Source organism: Lolium rigidum, chromosome 4, assembly GCF_022539505.1.
Source record: "Lolium rigidum isolate FL_2022 chromosome 4, APGP_CSIRO_Lrig_0.1, whole genome shotgun sequence".
Classification (NCBI taxonomy): Eukaryota; Viridiplantae; Streptophyta; class Magnoliopsida; order Poales; family Poaceae; genus Lolium; species Lolium rigidum.
Window position 1 is genome coordinate 236,460,389 of NC_061511.1, and position 17,805 is coordinate 236,478,193.

General features: G+C 50.2%; 1 protein-coding gene across 1 annotated transcript; it reads left to right on the plus strand.

Annotated features, from left to right (window-relative positions):
• The first annotated feature begins 4,344 nt into the window (after positions 1–4,344).
• On the plus strand, positions 4,345–6,658 carry LOC124707320 (cytochrome P450 71A1-like). The gene is made up of 2 exons (XM_047238976.1): positions 4,345–5,354; positions 5,823–6,658. The coding sequence occupies exons 1-2, from the start codon at positions 4,440–4,442 to the stop codon at positions 6,426–6,428; spliced, it is 1,521 nt and encodes a 506-aa protein (XP_047094932.1). The 5' UTR covers positions 4,345–4,439; the 3' UTR covers positions 6,429–6,658.
• Positions 6,659–17,805: the final 11,147 nt, after the last annotated feature.

The following is a 17,805-nucleotide window of genomic DNA, read 5'->3' on the forward strand; positions in this document are numbered from 1 at the left end:
GTCCGCATCTTTTCCCTCTAGGTCGTCTATAATATATGGAAGAATCAGCACTGCGTTGGCATTGATATCAAAAGAAACCACATAAACCTTGTTAACTCCACACATTGCCTCCTCGGACATGAGAAAGTATATCACATCTGGCTTGACCACGTTCGCAAGAGGAAAAATCAGAGGTTCCCGTGGGAAGTCGTCAGTAAACCAGAGTTGATTAGATCTAATGGCGAAAATCTTGTCCCACTCCATGCGACCGCTCTCTTCCTTCCTCAAAATATGTCCGGTGAAACCAGTAGTAGCACTCAAAGGACCAACAAGATTTGTACCCTCATGTCCAATGTTGATGTACATAAGCTCGTGGCCGTCTTGGGTGGTGCACACGCAGCAGCAGCGGCACTTGATTTGGTCATGCGTATGATGCGGATCTGATTCGCCAGGTTTGCCACGAGCAGGTAAAGGAAGATATGTGATGGCAGGCCTTTCTTCCAAAACCTCGCAGAAAAGAATAGCTCCTAGGCTGTAGTTGACCCAGCACAGCAGCTTCTCGAACGGGACGACGATGTCGGTTCTCCACCGTTCCATCTGATACAGTTCGACGCGGTCGTAGGTGATGGGTAGATGCTGCTCGACCTCCCAGCTGTGATCGGAACGGTTAACGTTGGAGCGGAGCACGCAGAGGTCAGCTGCTACCCTGCCAGGCCGTTGGGGTTTAGTTACGCACAGCTGTGCGACGGCGAAGTCCTCGCCGTGGCTGAGGATACCAACCGCGTGAAGATTGAACGGGCGCGGCGCAGTTCGCGCCCTCCCATCCGCGAGATGGAAAACCAACGGTATGGTGCAGACGGGGATCCGGTGGAGCTGCAGGGGCGGCTGGTCCGCTGAGGAGGGGGGTCGTGCTTCGCAGAGGAAGTAGTCCTGCGGGTGAACCAGGGACCCGTCCTTCTCCACGGGGCCGGAGGTGAGCCGGAGCAAGAGGAGGTTGCGGTGCACCGCCACGAGGTCGCACGAAGAACCTTCCTTTGGGACGCCTGGCCACTGGAGGTAGAGCCGCGAGACGCACGGGGGATCGACGATGCAGAAGGCGACGCGGAAGGTGTCGCCCTGGGAAGTAGTGCCGCAGGCACAGGGCACGGCCTCGTCGTCCAGGAAGGACGGATCGTCGTCCCTGCGGAACACGAAGCGGTCGAGCATCATCCAGTCCGCCATGGCCGTGGATCGGCAGAGACGGATTTGCGGGGCTAGGGTTTGAGTGCTGGCCGCCTGCCTGCGGGAACGATAAAAAACGGTGGATTCGCCAAGAGTTGTGATCGGAATCAGGACGTACTAGCGGAGGCGGTGGGTTGTGTAAAACTACCAATGCAGGTCCACTAGGTGCGTGCACGTTTCCCCTGTGTATACCACTACGGAGTCCTTCCTCGTGGTCTTTTCTTGCAGACAGGAACCGTACGTAGTGGTCTGCCCCGTCCTGATAAGCAGAAGTTCATTAGAGAGTCGAATGTCAAATTTACTCTGGAGCTATCAGAATAAAATTAAGCAGAGGAAAATAGCGCTAGCAGGAGCAGGCTCATATATGCTGTCTGCCAGATAATATTTCCGAATTACAGTGGCATGTGGTGGTGGTGTATGAACCTGCTCACGCTATAGGAAAAGAACCTTACATAATTTACGCAAGTGTGCACAAACTCAACCCCTCTCAACCCTAACCCCTAGGCGGCGCGGCCCCTCTCAACACTAACCCTCGGGCGGCGGTGCCGCACCGCCCCGGGGCAACCCCCTCTCTCCACCACTCAGGCTCCGGTGTGGCCGGGCAAAGCCAACGCGACACGGCGGCGGCGAGGTGCCGGCCAGGGCACAACCATGGGGATGGAGAATGGCGCCCGCTTCGAGTCCAACGATGGTTGTGGTTAGCGATAGCATATCTGCTACGGTGGCAGTTGGTCAGCAGCGACGGCATGGTGCTGGGCCTGATCTTGTCCCGTCGGGCCTGAAGGGTCACAGCGGCGTGCCAGTGTGCTTGTCGGCCTACTAGGTGGAGATCGATGCGCCACCCTTTCCACATGGACGCTGGGGCAGCGGCTCCCAACATGGCGGTGACGTCCTTCTCTATCAGTGGGTGGGGGGGGTTGGGCCATGGGTGGGGGATCCTCGGATCCCACACAGAGCTTTAGGACTGCATGTACGTGGCCATGGTGCCGGTCAAGCAACGATGTGACCTCCACCTTCCATGGTGAGGGGGAGACGCTGGTACATCTACTGAAGTGGGTGAGGATGCAACCATCCACGGCGGCGGCCGTGTGTGTCATATTCCTCGGTGGGGGCGTTGGTGGGGACGTCTCTCGCTCCATTGTTTCACCCGGGGGAGGCCACCATTGACGGTGATGTCCGTGGATGTCGTAGCCCTTGTTGGAGGCATTATGGAGGCCTCCTAGACCGGATGATGGCGACGTACGCGTTGTTACCCCCTTGGGGGGCATCATCTTTGGAGCCATTCATCAGCTGGACGGACGTGTGGACAGCTTGGTGGCTAGGCGCTAGTCTCCGCATGTTTCTCGCGTGGGGACCAAGGTGGAGCAACGTGTCATCTACCATCTACGGCGAAGAGTCCTGGCGGCATCGTGCATTGGGATATCAACAAAGAACGCAGGATGATGGACTCGCGCATGGCAGTGATGCCGTCTGGCGTCATGGTGCCATCGATGGCAGGCCTGGCAAGGTTTATGCATTGATCCCTCTTGAAGATGGTGATGTGGGCATAACCCTTTGGGTACCCGACATTGCTATACCCTGTGCAGATTATGAAGATGGATCAGCGCAAGGACTCAACAAGCTGGACCCGCATCAACTACGAATTCTACTAGGACTCTTGTAAACCCTAGCCTGGTTGAACAAACATTCCAGACATGACACACCTACACCGCGCCGATAAGGACAGACACGGGCAAAGGGGGCAACCATCAAGCCACTGCAGATGCCTTTGCTGTAGCACCCGTCTTCTTGTTTCGACACTCGTTAGATTTGTCATTCCCAAAGGCTGATCTTGGACTATCACACCTAGGGTAGGAAGCAGCCAAGGTGGCAAGGAAAACGCAAATCTCTCTCGCAACAACATCTTCGGGCACAGGTGTCAACACCCCTAACTTAGCAACCCATTCACCTATAGGAACCACCTGCCTGCCTACCGAACCCAGGCGAGAGCGAAACTGACGAGTCGACATCACCATCCTTCTCAAGGTCAAGCGTCCCAGCCATGATCATGTCCATACCCTCGCGCTCAGAGGCAGCCGACACATCAGGCAACGACACTGGCCACCATAGAGATGCTCAGTGAAAGCTTTCTGCCGTTCAGTGAAACCTTTCAAGGATGTTTCACTTCAGCATTTCTTTTGCGGGAGTTTTAGTTGAACACTTAACATTCTTTTTGGTCTCTCTTTGCTCGAGTCTTTATTCTATTATGAACAACAGTACAGTATCTAAGTTTGAGTGTCGGATATTCAGCCCTTACATAGTTCAATAACAACTCTTTGGAGTTCTTAAGTACACAATGTGCACTTGAACACATCTTGAGATAATAGCAATCCTAAGTAGTTTCTCTTAAGACTTAGCTTCGAACATGTGACCAAATTAGTCTTCTTTACGGGACATTTGATTACAGTATGCAATATTTCATATAATTGTAGTTATGTGAGTACTTTTTTCACATGCTGCATTGACTAATACGGGAGAATGTTTTTCAAGAGGTTCCTCACATGTTCACAGCGCGCGGGGTTTCATCTAGTTATATTTAACACCTCCCCATGTTTATGCCGGTGAGCCTTTATTTTTAGATCTCGCACAGGTCTTAGCCATGTATTTTTGGATTCTTTTTAGAGAAGCCACAAATATTTGTTTTAAATACTGCATTGTCTAGGATTTGAATCCATGACCTTGTAGCTCTCATACCATATAAAATTGCATCCTCTAGCCAGTTTAACCATAAGGCCAATCTGATGAAAGAAACGCAATTATATTCAACTGGTTGTTACGTAATCAAAATCACTGGTTGTGTGGCCTAGTTGTAAACCAGACCATGTAAATATCTGCGCCGAGCAATCAATATACACCATATATATGCACAGCCTCTTACGAGAGTTAGACGCTTCAGTAAAACTTCCTCAAATCTCGTCGCCCTCGTCCTGACGTGCGCGCCACATGATCGGAAATGTCACCACCACTCCTTATTTTCGCTAGCATGCATCGGGAAATAACGGTGCCGATTAATTCTTGAGGCGTACAACCACGTACGTTTCGATCACACGATCTTCTTTTCTTGTGGACTGTGGACACACGCACCTGCATTACCTTATCGCCTCTCGGCATGTTGATAGCCAAGTGACGACTTCCACACGCACTCTGTCAATGCTCAGTGTAAGTGTGTTGCATAACGTACGTAGGCTCTGCTACTGCTCATGGCTTCTTTAGATCAGCTCGATTCCACACTAGCCCTCTCTCTACTATTCGTGGTTTCCTGCTTCTTCATCCTCGTCATCGTTAAAGGCAAGGGCGGCAACCGTAACGCGCCGCCGTCGCCTCCAGCGCTGCCCGTAATCGGCAACCTGCACCAGCTCGGCAGCGGCCACCTCCACCGGAGGCTGCAGGCACTGGCCCAGAGACATGGCCCGCTCTTCCTTCTTCGCCTCGGCTCCGTGCCCACCCTCGTGGTCTCCTCGGCGCCCATGGCCGAGGCCGTGCTCAGGGCCCAGGACCACGTCTTCTGCAGCCGCCCGCAGCAGTACACCGCCCGCGGCACGCTCTACGGCTGCCGGGACATCGCCTTCAGCCCCTACGGCGACCGGTGGAGACAGCTCCGCCGCATCGCCGTGGTGCACCTCCTCAGCGCCAAGCGTGTGGACTCCTTCCACACGGTCCGCAAGGAGGAGGTCGCGTCCTTTGTGGAACGGATCCGCGCCTTAGCGAGCGGCGCCGTCCGGGAGGACGAAGGTGTCAACGTGACGGAGTTAATCGTCGACCTAACCAACACCGTGATCTCTAGGGCGTCGTTCGGATACAAGCTTGGTGGAATGGAGCCAGGGATGATCCATGATGTCATGAAAGAGGTAAGTGGCCTGCTCGGTGTGATTGCCATCAGCGACATGTTCCCCTGGCTCTGGTGGGTGGATTGGGCAACCGGGCTCGACGCGAGGGTGAAGAGGACGGCGAAAAAGCTCGACAGTATTCTTAACACGATACTCGCGGAGCATGAGAGGATTCGGGGAGGAAACGACGGTGAGGCTCCCGACCTCCTCGACGACTTGTTGTCCATCCTCAAGGATGGTGATCACGGGTTTAAGTTGGACCGGATCGATGTCAAGGCCCTTATCTTGGTAAGCCATCACAAAAACAATGATTGGTCCACGTACACCACCATTACCTACTCGCACCATTAGCTATGTTGTTTTTAGACTAGTCACAATAAGAAGTATCATAGATTAGTATTATATATATGATACTAGTTTATGATACAACGTCTACAATGCATAGTATCATGAATTAGTATCATAGTTCTATTATATTTAATGTTTGTAGAATCTCAATGCAAATATGTGTACATGATATATTTGCCACTAAAATTTCTAGTTTTACGTGCTATGATACGGTATCTACCTATGATACTAGTCTCACCTCTCTCCTCATTAATTGATGTGCCATATAAATTTTTTGCCTACATAGCATGCATGATACTAGCTATGATACTCTTATTGGGGCTAGTCTTAGGGAGCCTCTGCCGAAGAGACTGCATACCATCTTTATTATCTGTATATAGTGTTAACATGGATTTTTTTGTATTGCAGGACATGTTCCTAGCGGGAACAGACACGCCATATAAGACAATAGAATGGGCGATGGCCGAGCTAATGAAGAATCCAAGAGAGATGGAGAAGGTCCAAGCAGAGGTCAGACAGGTTGCACAGGCGCACGGAGGTGTCCATGAGGAGGATCTGGGGAAGATGAGCATGCTACATGCGGCCATTAAAGAAGCGCTGCGGCTACACCCGCCGGTGCCACTCTTAACCCCACGCGAGACCATTCAGGACACTCGGCTGCACGGCTACGATATCCAGGCCAGGAGCCGGGTGCTGATCAACGCGTGGGCAATTGGGAGGGACAACGAATCATGGGAGAACGCCACAGAGTTTCGACCAGAGAGGTTCCTGGGAACGGTCATCGACTACAGTGGCAAGGACCCTCAGTTCATACCGTTTGGCGCTGGAAGGAGGGGTTGCCCTGGAACCGCATTTGGTACACGCCTCGTGGAGCTCACACTGGCCAACATGATGTACCATTTCGACTGGAAGTTGCCGGACGGTCAAGACCCAGAGTCATTTGAGCTCCTTGAGTCCAAGGGGTTCTCACCTGGCCTAAAGTCCGCCCTGATTCTCGCCGTCAAAACTCTATAATCCTCAATTCCAGCACGTACTGAACCCACTCTAGCCCCAAGCTCGTGCAATGTAGTCCTTGTACTTATGTTCAGAGCTCTCTCACACTGTTGCTACCGCTATCCTGTAGTTCGGACGGCGGAATAATGGGCCTTGGCCCAAAATGTATAAAGAATCTAAGTGAGTGCAAAGTGTGTAACGAAGCCGGGTGGGTGCAGGACAAGAGGGAGCTATGTTAATTGTACAACTCACATGTGCTCGCATTTTAGATTTAGGAGATGTGTGTTTGGGCCTTTTCTAGCTTTTAGATTTGGCTTATAAAGCACTAAAGGCTTTTGATTGGACTTTGCTGCATGATGGTATAAACAAAAAACCAATATCAAAAACCCCTAGCTAGGTGCTATTAAGCTGGCATGTGCAAGGCACGCCTCAGCTATTGGCTAATACTTCAAAATTTATGAAGTTACCTCATGGTACAAAATATTACATCCTCTGCTCCGTGAAATTACATGGTGGAGAATAACTTACTCACTCCTTGAAGCAAGTCCTCAGCATCGCCCATCATCGATAACCCGGGTCGCTGGCCCTTTGCTGTTTACTCCGCTACGAAGGGGGTGGGCCTGCTAAGAAACCGGTGATACCTCGGGGCTCGTGTAGGAGGAGACCGCATCATGAAGGCGGAAGAACACCACAATTATGCAAACCTCTGGGCTTTAGGTGTTGTTTAACATAGTTAGCTCTCGCTAGATTTTTTTTAAAATGTTCACCAGCAGGGGGGGGGGGTCCCCACCTTAATTCCATTCATTTCAAAGTTTCAGTTTTCAGAGTTACATGAGGATAGGTGGCTCTCACTAGATTGTGATATACCCAGGTTTATCTATTCGAATATATCACGTAATATTTGAATGAGAACTGCAAGACGTGTTTAATGAAAATGCCAGAAAGAGACTCTTAGTTTTTTGCCTTCCTATTGTTGGTGAATGCAATTTCTCGGACTGATCTGCAAGCTACAGCTAACCTGTATTTTCACTTGATTCATGCATGCTGTAATTTAGTTGCAATGCTAGTCTGTTGTGACACTAGAAAAATTTGCACCTGGTATTTCTAGTAGCCTACCAGAACAAATGGTTGACGAATCAGATACGCTGAAGTGCCCACAATATTTTGTAGGTAGCTGGCTGCTATTTTTTCTTCGATTTCTGAAACGGTATAATGTCACCGCTAACCAAACGCAATTGGCGCAATGCAAATCATAAAGCTCACAGCCAGAAAAGAAAATTAAGATAAAAACAGTCAAATGATCCAAACTAAATTAAGGGAACCTACCAGAGAACGAAGAAATCAATGCGCTTCATTCTCATATAGTGCATCATGCTTTGCCATGAAACAACCACCTAGACTGAGTATATCATGGATTCCTGCAAGAATGCAAGCAGATAAACGTAAGATAACTGTTTGACATAATATTGCGCAACAAAGTAGATTTCAAAAAAAATCATCACAAGAGGAATTCCTGTACCAAGTGATACGGGTCCTCAAGCTCAGGTTCAGTTTCCCCCGGCCGGGCATGGCAATTCAAACCCTGAACCTGTTGGGGGAAGGCCATCACTAAGAAGACAGAGACGGCTGCGGTTCTCTTTTTGGCTTCTCTGCCCGGCGGCGCGCGAAGGGATGGATCAGACGCGGCGGTGGCTGTTCCACTGATCGGGGCTACCTACGCGTGGAAGCGCGACGCGTGCGGAGGCGGGTTGGCGCGGATGCCCACTCGGTTTAGGCGGCGGCGGCGGCCCTCGGTGTAGGCGGAGGATATCGCCGCTGTAGTGTTGGGGGGATAGGGAATTTCGGGGCCAGGAAGATGGATTCTGTCTGTGATTTGGGATTCAGGTGCTGCTGCAGTTGGTTTTCGTCCGTGATTTTGGTGTGACTAGCAAAATTGCCGGTGCATTATTGGACAGATTAATTTTATTTAATTTTTTTAGATTGTGAACAATTAATTTGGCCAGAGTGACTACTAAAAATTAGAGAAATACTATTTCTCGAACATGCAAATGTACGCAACCTTTTCATCGATAGCGATGCGTCTGTGATGACTTCGTAATATCAAGACCCGTCGAATCAGTTCTTCGACGCAGTCTCTTGGATGTGCTCATAGAGGTAGGGTGTTCGTGCATTTTTAGGAGTAAGTGTGTGCGCGTATGTGTGAGTGACTTTGATTGTACTGTGTTTCACAAAAAAAAACTTACAATAGCTCTCCATAAGCAAATTTTATGTCATTCTAACAAAACTCTGCTAGGCTGATGTGGGCTACGGTGAGGGATCTTCTGTCGTTCACTGGAACCGGTAGGGGCCGGGAAGTCCATCGCGCTCGCTCAAGGTTTGGCAAACCCTCTTCGCAAGCTAGTGTGGTATACCTTTGCGGCCTAATGTTGAACCATTTGGAACACGCTTAATAAGCCAGTTATAGAAGAAAATATGATTAGTAACCCTGTTGATGTCTTCTATCAAATGTCAATACATATGCAGTGCTGAAGAGTTCTGGTCAGACGGAAGGACATGAATCTTCTGGACTTGGCGGTGAACGACGACAGGCGACTGTACGCGCGGACACGGTCCGACCACACATGACGGCGGAGCTTCGATATCTTTATATCTATCTATTTAGCCAGGGTGCCATGTGTGTAAGGTGCCATGTGTGTAAGTCAGGCCTGCTCGGTATGTGTCGTGTAGATTATGTTCGAGTGTGAAACTATGTGCTGAGGTGGGTGATGTATGATGAACTCGAGACGCTTATATTGTAGTGTAAAGCTTTATATATAAAGCCGGGCCAAGTGGCCTTCTATTTTTAAAAAAATCTTGATAGGATCATGTAATTTCAAAAGAAAACACGTTTATGTAGTGGCACTCATACAAAGTGCATGGGAAATTCATATCTGAAAAAAACATTATATGATGTTTTTGCGATTTATTTGATATTGTGTTTTCTATGTCAAATGAAACAATAACTATTACTCCCTCCGTCTACAAAAGAATGTCTTAACTTTATCAAAATTTAAACGTATCTACAACCATTTCAATATCAAGATACATCCATGCTGGAGACCACTAGACTCTAGATGTCGGTCACGGACATGGAGAAGATCCAGTCAGTGTTGTCTAGGAGGAGGGAGGTGGTCGTGATGCTATTGGCGGCAAGGGCTACACGGGCGCGAGAGGAGGAGGGCGGCCGCGTATTAGGCAAGCGGTGTGCGATACATCTAGGCGGTGAGCATGGACGTTGCCGTGCTACCGAAGGGGTTGGAGGAGAGGACTTGGGACAAAGGACACATCGTACGCGGCTGTGCGCCACAGATGGAGATCCTACGCCTCGTGGCCGATGAAGGCCGATGCTGCGTGTAGTTGACACGTCCGTTGGGAACCCCAAGAGGAAGGTGTGATGCGCAAAGCAGTAAGTTTTCCCTCAGTAAGAAACCAAGGTTATCGAAACAGTAGGAGTCAAGGAACACGTGAAGGTTGTTGGTGGCGGAGTGTAGTGCGGCGCAACACCAGGGATTCCAGCGCTAACGTGGAACCTGCACAACACAATCAAAGTACTTTGCCCCAACGTAACAGTGAGGTTGTCAATCTCACCGGCTTGCTGTAAACAAAGGATTAGATGTATAGTGTGGATGATGATGGTTGTTTGCGAAGAACAGTAAAGAACAATTACAGTAGATTGTATTTCAGATGTAAAGAATTGGACCGGGGTCCAAAGTTCACTAGTGGTGTCTCTCCCATAAGATAAACAGATGTTGGGTGAACAAATTACAGTTGGGCAATTGACAAATAAAGAAGGCATAACAATGCACATACATATATCATGATGAGTACTATGAGATTTAATCAGTGGCATTACGACAAAGTACATAGACCGCTATCCAGCATGCATCTATGCCTAAAAAGTCCACCTTCAGAGTTATCATCCGAACTCCTTCCGCATTAAGTTGCAAACAACAGCACAATAGCATTAAGTATGGTGCGTAATGTAATCAACACAAATATCCTTAGACAAAGCATCGATGTTTTATCCCTAGTGGCAACAAAGACATCCACAACCTTAGAGGTTGCTCGTCACTCCCCGGATTCAATGGAGGCATGAACCCACTATCGAGCATAAATACTCCCTCTTGGAGTCACAAGTATCAACTTGGCCGGAGCCTCTACTAGCAACGGAGAGCATGCAAGAACATAAACAACATATATGATAGATTGATAATCAACTTGACATAGTATTCAATATTCATCGGATCCCAACAAACACAACATGTAGGATTACAAATAGATGATCTTGATCATGATAGGCAGCTCACAAGATCTAACATGATAGCACAATGAGGAGAAGACAACCATCTAGCTACTGCTATGGACCCATAGTCCAGGGGTGGACTACTCACACATCGATCCGGAGGCGATCATGGCGATGAAGAGACCTCCGGGAGATGGTTCCCCTCTCGGCAGGTGCCGGAGGCGATCTCCCGAATCCCCCGAGATGGGATTGGCGGCGGCGGCGTCTCTGGAAGGTTTTCCGTATCGTGGCTCTCGGTATTGGGGTATTCGCGATGAAGGCTTTAAGTAGGCGGAAGGGCGGAGTCGGAGGAGTCACGGGGCCCCACACGCTAGGGCCGCGCGGGCCCCCCTAGGCCGCGCCGCCCTAGTGTGGCGGCGCCCCGTGGCCCCACTTCGTTTCTCCCTCGGTCTTCTGGAAGCTTCGTGGAAAAATAGGCCCCTGGGCGTTGATTTCGTCCAATTCCGAGAATATTTCCTTTCTATGATTTCGAAACCAAAAACAGCAGAAAACAACGAATCGGCTCTTCGGCATCTCGTCAATAGGTTAGTGCCGGAAAATGCATAATAATGACATATAATGTGTATAAAACATGTGAGTATCATCATAAAAGTAGCATGGAACATAAGAAATTATAGATACGTTCGAGACGTATCAGCCGACTAGTCAACATGCACGGCGCTATGGTGCACACCCCTGAAGGAGGGAGCGTTATGCCTGAACCGAGCATGCTCGCGCGGGTGTTCGGGATGCTGGATGAAGTGGACTTGGCTAGGGTTGGGGCCAAGCATGTCATATCATTGGGGATGCTGTGGAGGCGATGGAGGAAGGCGACAGCTCGATGCTGTACTAGGAGAGGATGGTGAAGGAGCTGGAAGCTGTCGCGGCAGCATACGAGAACCGTGATACGTCCAAAACGTATCCACTTTCCCGAACACTTTTGCTATTGTTTTGCCTCTAATTTGTGTATTTTGGATGCAACTAACACGGACTAACGCTGTTTTCAGCAGAACTGTTCTGGTGTCTCATTTTTGTGCAGAAATCCAACTTTCAGGAAAACCTCGGGATTTTGACGAAGGCCCTATTTTCCCGTAAAACTCACGGAGCCGAAGGCAAGTCGGTGGAGGCCCGAGGGCCCCACACCCTAGGGCGGCGCGGCCCAGGAGGGGGGCGCGCGGCCCTAGCGTGTGGCCCCCTCGGCCGGCCTCCGACGCCCTCCTTCGGACTACTTATCGCCCTCGACCTAAAAACGCACGAAGAGAAGTCGAAGTCGCCAGAAACCCTCCAGAACGCCGCCACATCGCGAAACTCCGTCTCGGGAGCCAGAAGTCTCCGTTCTGGCACTCCGCCGGGACGGGGAATTGGAGGAGATCATCACCGCCATCACCACCGACGCCTCTTCATCAACCAGCCATGTTTCCCCCATCCATGTGTGAGTAATTTCCCCGCTGTAGGCTGAAGGGGATGGTAGGGACTGGATGAGATTGGTCATGTAATCGTGTAAGATTGTTAGGGCATAGTGCCTAGTGTCCGTAATTGGTACTTAGATGATATTGTTGCAACTTGTTATGTGATGTAGCCCCGCTCACCAACGACACTACATCAAGACCAACTAGTCCCCCAAGTGGACCGATGACTCGGGCCCGAGTTAAAGCGCTACATGATAAGGTGAATTCGCTCCTCACCACCCTTGATCTTGATACCCCTTTGGATGGAATGCTACCTCATGCCGACGTGCTATGTGTCATTAGGTACAAGGCACATCAAGACGCCGGAGAGGCGGACATGCCGTGGTCAAGAGGAGGAGAGGAGCAGCTGGTCATGAAGATGGACATGGAATTGGACCGGAAGTCGCCCGAAGAACGCAAGGAAGAGAAGATGGCCGGCCGGTCCAGAACCCGGTTGACCGGCCTCCTGACCGGGCCACTCGGTCCAGAATCCGGTCCGACCGGCCTCTCAACCGGGCCATCCGATCCCGCACCGGCCTCCCAACCGGTGCCATCCGGGCGCCATCCAAGTAACCCCGGCACCCCGCCCGGTTGCAGCCCGGTCCAGGACCCGGTCGGTGACCGGACTGTCCGGTCCCGAGTCCGGTCCGACCGGCCTCCCGACCGGCCTCGCCCGACTAAAGATGCCTTTTCGGCCCGAACCGGTTTCACTTGTACCTTTTCGGCCCGTGTCGCCTTGTAAGACTATATAAGCACCCGGACACCCCCTTTACCCCTTAGACTTATTTTGAACTCAAACCTACCTTTGAGCTTAGTCTCCCTTGGGTATCATCCCTCTGTAATCAAGGCACCTTGGTTGTTGACTTTGATCTTGTTGAAGGAGATTCTAGTACTAGTTACTCTCTCTCTTTCACCAAGCTCTTCCTCTCCAAATCCAATCTCTCTCCGGGAATTCTGCCACGTGCCTCTTCCTAGGAGATTCTATTGGCGTGGTCCATCGAGCCACGGAGGTAAGCATCGGGTGTATCGGGTTGGTGTGCGTGCGTGAGTCTCGGAGTTCCTCGTGCCCGTCGTGTTCTTCGTGTTCCTCGCGTTCTCCCATCTCTCCCCTTTGGTTTCGAAGTCAATCCGCGAGATTGGGCCACACACGGGGTCTTAGACCTCATCATATGGTATCAGCAGCTCTTGGTTACCGCGGATTTGACCCTCCACCCACCAGATTTCGTTTCTAGAAAATTTTCCAAAACAAAAATCCCGAAAAATAGCCCCAATTTGCCTTTTGACCGATCTGTGATTTGGTTGCGTTTTGAGTGGTTTTGGTCCGTGGATCTGGTGTTGTTGTGCTTGATCTACTATTTCCCCAACTTTGAGCCTCCAATTCCATCGTTTCCCTTCGTTTTGGTCGATTTGGTTTTGGTTTGGGGAAGAACATGAGAGAGAAACGTCCAGCCCGAGAAATCCGGTTTCGAGGCCGGTCAACCGGGCCCACGACCGGACGAGCCAGCCCAGAACCCGGTCGACCGGGCGGCAACCGGACAGGCCGGTCCAGGATCCGGTCCGACCGGGCGACAGACCGGGCGCATCTGCGCGCCCTCCTTCGACCTCGACGTCCGGCGATCTCCACCACCACCACCACCATCGCAGGTATAACTTGCAGCTGTCACCTTGTAACCCCTCTTCCTTTTGCGATCTATCCCATCGAGCATTGCTTGTCTAGTGTTGCGAGACATTGCACGTGGCCCCGCATTGTGAGGTGTGTGTGTCGTGTTGAGTAAGGCATCCAAGCAAACACTCGTGTGGCAAGATAGCAAAAGCGAGGCTAACGCTAACATAGTGCGTGAAAAAAAAAGCCACAAAAACACAAAAAGAGTGCGAGTAGCACCATACATCCATACATCAATACGCCCATACATACAAAAGTGTCCAAGTGCCACCAAAGATACAAACGAGTGCAAGTGCCACCATATACAAAAGAGAAAAACCTTTTAAGCAAAGAGAGATACGAGAAGAGAGGCCGCGTGTGAATCTAGTTGTCTCTTCTTTTGCAACCAAAGCTTTGCCTCTCCTTGTGTTAGTGTGACACCGAGCATCCGTACATACACTTTTCCGCTCACTTTTGGTTGCACTAACCCCGCTTATCTCGTGTGTGTGTTCCACAACTTTTTCCGTGTTTATAGTGATCTTCACATTGACATTTGGATTTTGGACCTTACCCACTTTTAACAACATACTCGATCTTGGATTTGTCTTTTGGCTTTCTACAACACTCGCCTAACACCATATTTGCTAGCTTTTGCGTGTGGTTTTGCGTGTGTTCCCGATACACTTGATCTTGCTTTCGGCTTGGTGGATTGCCTCAATACTATCTTACCTTGGTAAGAGTGCGAGGTAGTCTCCTTCCACTAACATACACAACATAGTTCTTGTCTTTACATCATGGATAGGAGCGGAGATGATGCAAGGGATGGAGAAGTCCTCCGCAACACCGAGAGGTTGGCTACTCAACACAACCTATGGACGCAACGACAAGAGTTCAAGGAGCAACTCACACTCTTCGAGACACGCATCGATGAGCAATACGATGAAGTGGCACACAACTTCTCCGTTGTGAACCAAGACTTGGCTCTCCTTCGCGAAGCTACGGACAACTTGAATGGCCAAATGGCGGCCAATGATGCGAACATGGAGCGGCGCATGGATAGCCTCGAGCGCGCCATCACCAACTTGGGTCGTCATCACCGACACCGCTCTACTTCTTCATCATCAAGCTCGTCACAAGATTACTACTCTCATGGTCACCGTTCGTCCTCAAGCTCCTCCTCAAGGCATGAAGACCATCGTCGACCTCATCGCTCACATGCTCGTCATGAAGACTCTCGCTCCAACTCTAGGCGAGGAGAAATCCATCGACATGCTCGTCCACAAGAACGTCCTCCACAAGATCGTCCTCAACCGGATGGCCATGCCCACTATGGGCGTGACGGCCACCCACATGACAACGTCTTCCACAACATGGAGCCACATGGTGATGCTCAAGGCCATGGCATCAAGAACAACCGAGGCGTGATCTCCGCAATCACCCTCGCCATGACCAACATGGAAGAGGAGACCCACAACATGAGCAAGATGAGAGGGCCATCTTTGGGCGTCGTCAACCACCTCATCAAGATCTTCAACCACATCCTCACCGTGAACCAAGTGAAGCAAGTGTGCACCTCCAACGCCAACCCAATGCTATGGTTGGCCGTAGAAGACCTCCTATTCCTCCTCAAGCCGCAAGAGATGAAGGTGCCCCTCCTCGTCGAAGAAACTTGGAGGATGAAGAGAACATGTTTGGAAGACTCAAGTTCACCATGCCAAAGTTCAAGGGAGAAGAAGATGCCGAGGCCTACCTCTCATGGGCACTCAAGGTTGACAAGATATTCCGCATCCACAACTACTCCGGTGCCAAGAAGGTGGCTATGGCGTCTCTTGAATTTGAGGACTGCGCCAACACTTGGTGGGAGCAAGTCCTCACTCTTCGAGAAGAGAAGGGTGAACCTCCAATTGACACTTGGGAAGAAATGAAGAAAGAGATGCATGCTCGCTTTGTCCCCACGCACTACATGACCGACCTCTTCAACAAGCTCCAAAAGTTGAAGCAAGGCACCAAGACCGTTGAGGAGTTCTACAAGGAGATGGAGCTCACTATGATGCGAGCCAACATCCAAGAGTCCGAGGACCAAACCATTGCTCGTTTCTTCAATGGCCTCAATTACCCCATCAAGAGGATCGTCGAGTTCCAACCATACTCCAACATGGTTGAGTTGGTCCATCAAGCGTCGAAGGCCGAGCGCCAAGTGATTGAGGACATCAAATACTCCAAGGCCAAGACCTATTTCTCCTCCAAGCTTGATACGTCTCCGACGTATCGATAATTTCTTATGTTCTATGCCATATTATTGATGATACCTACATGTTTTATGCACACTTTATGTCATATTCGTGCATTTTCTGGAACTAACCTATTAACAAGATGCCGAAGTGCCAGCTCTCGTTTTCTCGCTGTTTTTGGTTTCAGAAATCCTAGTAACAAAATATTCTCGGAATTGGACGAAACGAAGACCCAGGGGCCTATTTTGCCACGAACCTTCCGGAAGACCGAAGAGCATACGAAGTGGGGCCACGAGGTGGCCGGACCATAGGGCCGCGCGGCCAAGGAGGGGCCCGCGCCGCCCGTGGTGTGGGCCCCTCGTCAGCCCCCGACTCGCCCTTCCGCCTACTTAAAGCCTCCGTCGCGAAACCCCGATGCGAAAAACCACGATACGGAAAACCTTACCGAGACGCCGCCGCCGCCGATCCCATCTCGGGGATTCCGGAGATCTCCTCCGGCACCCTGCCGGAGAGGGGATTCATCTCCCGGAGGACTCTACACCGCCATGGTCGCCTCCGGAGTGATGAGTGAGTAGTTCACCCCTGGACTATGGGTCCATAGCGGTAGCTAGATGGTTGTCTTCTCCTCATTGTGCTTCATTGTTGGATCTTGTGAGCTGCCTAACATGATCAAGATCATCTATCCGTAATACTCTATGTTGTGTTTGTCGGGATCCGATGGATAGAGAATACCATGTTATGTTAATTATCAAGTTATTACATATGTGTTGTTTATGATCTTGCATGCTCTCCGTTACTAGTAGAGGCTCTGGCCAAGTTTTTGCTTTTAACTCCAAGAGGGAGTATTTATGCTCGATAGTGGGTTCATGCCTCGCATTGACACCTGGACAATGGATGTAAAGTTCTAAGGTTGTGTTGTGTTGTTGCCACTAGGGATAAAACATTGGCGCTATGTCCGAGGATGTAGTTGTTGATTACATTACGCACCATACTTAATGCAATTGTCCGTTGCTTTGCAACTTAATACCGGAAGGGGTTCGGATGATAACCCGAAGGTGGACTTTTTAGGCATAGATGCAGCTTGGATGGCGGTCTATGTACTTTGTCGTAATGCCCAATTAAATCTCACTATACTTATCATGCCATGTATGTGCATTGTTATGCCCTCTCTATTTGTCAATTGCCCGATCGTAATTTGTTCACCCAACATGCTTTTATCTTATGGGAGAGACACCTCTTGTGAACTGTGGACCCCGGTCCATTCTTTTAATACTGAAATACAAATCTGCTGTAATACTTGTTTTACTGTTTTCTCTGCAAACAATCATCTTCCACACAATACGGTTAATCCTTTGTTACAGCAAGCCGGTGAGATTGACAACCTCACTGTTTCGTTGGGGCAAAGTAGTTTGGTTGTGTTGTGCAGGTTCCACGTTGGCGCCGGAATCCCTGGTGTTGCGCCGCACTGATGTCTACGGGAGCTTCTATTCTTGTAGACAGTGTTGGGCCTCCAAGAGCAGAGGTTTGTAGAACAGCAACAAGTTTCCCTTAAGTGGATTACCCAAGGTTTATCGATCTCAGGGGAGGAAGAGGTCAAAGATATCCCTCTCATGCAACCCCGCAACCACAAAGCAAGAAGTCTCTTGTGTCCCCAACACACCTAATAGGTGCACTAGTTCGGCGAAGAGATAGTGAAATACAGGTGGTATGAATAAGTAGTAGCAACGGCACCAGAAAAGTGCTTTGCCCAGGACAA

Bases quoted from the DNA above. Each gene is read 5' to 3' on its own strand.
- LOC124707320 (XM_047238976.1), top strand. From the start codon at position 4,440: ATGGCTTCTTTAGATCAGCTCGATTCCACACTAGCCCTCTCTCTACTA. The intron at 5,355-5,822 runs GTAAGCCATCAC...TTTGTATTGCAG, and splicing joins ATGTCAAGGCCCTTATCTTG to GACATGTTCCTAGCGGGAAC.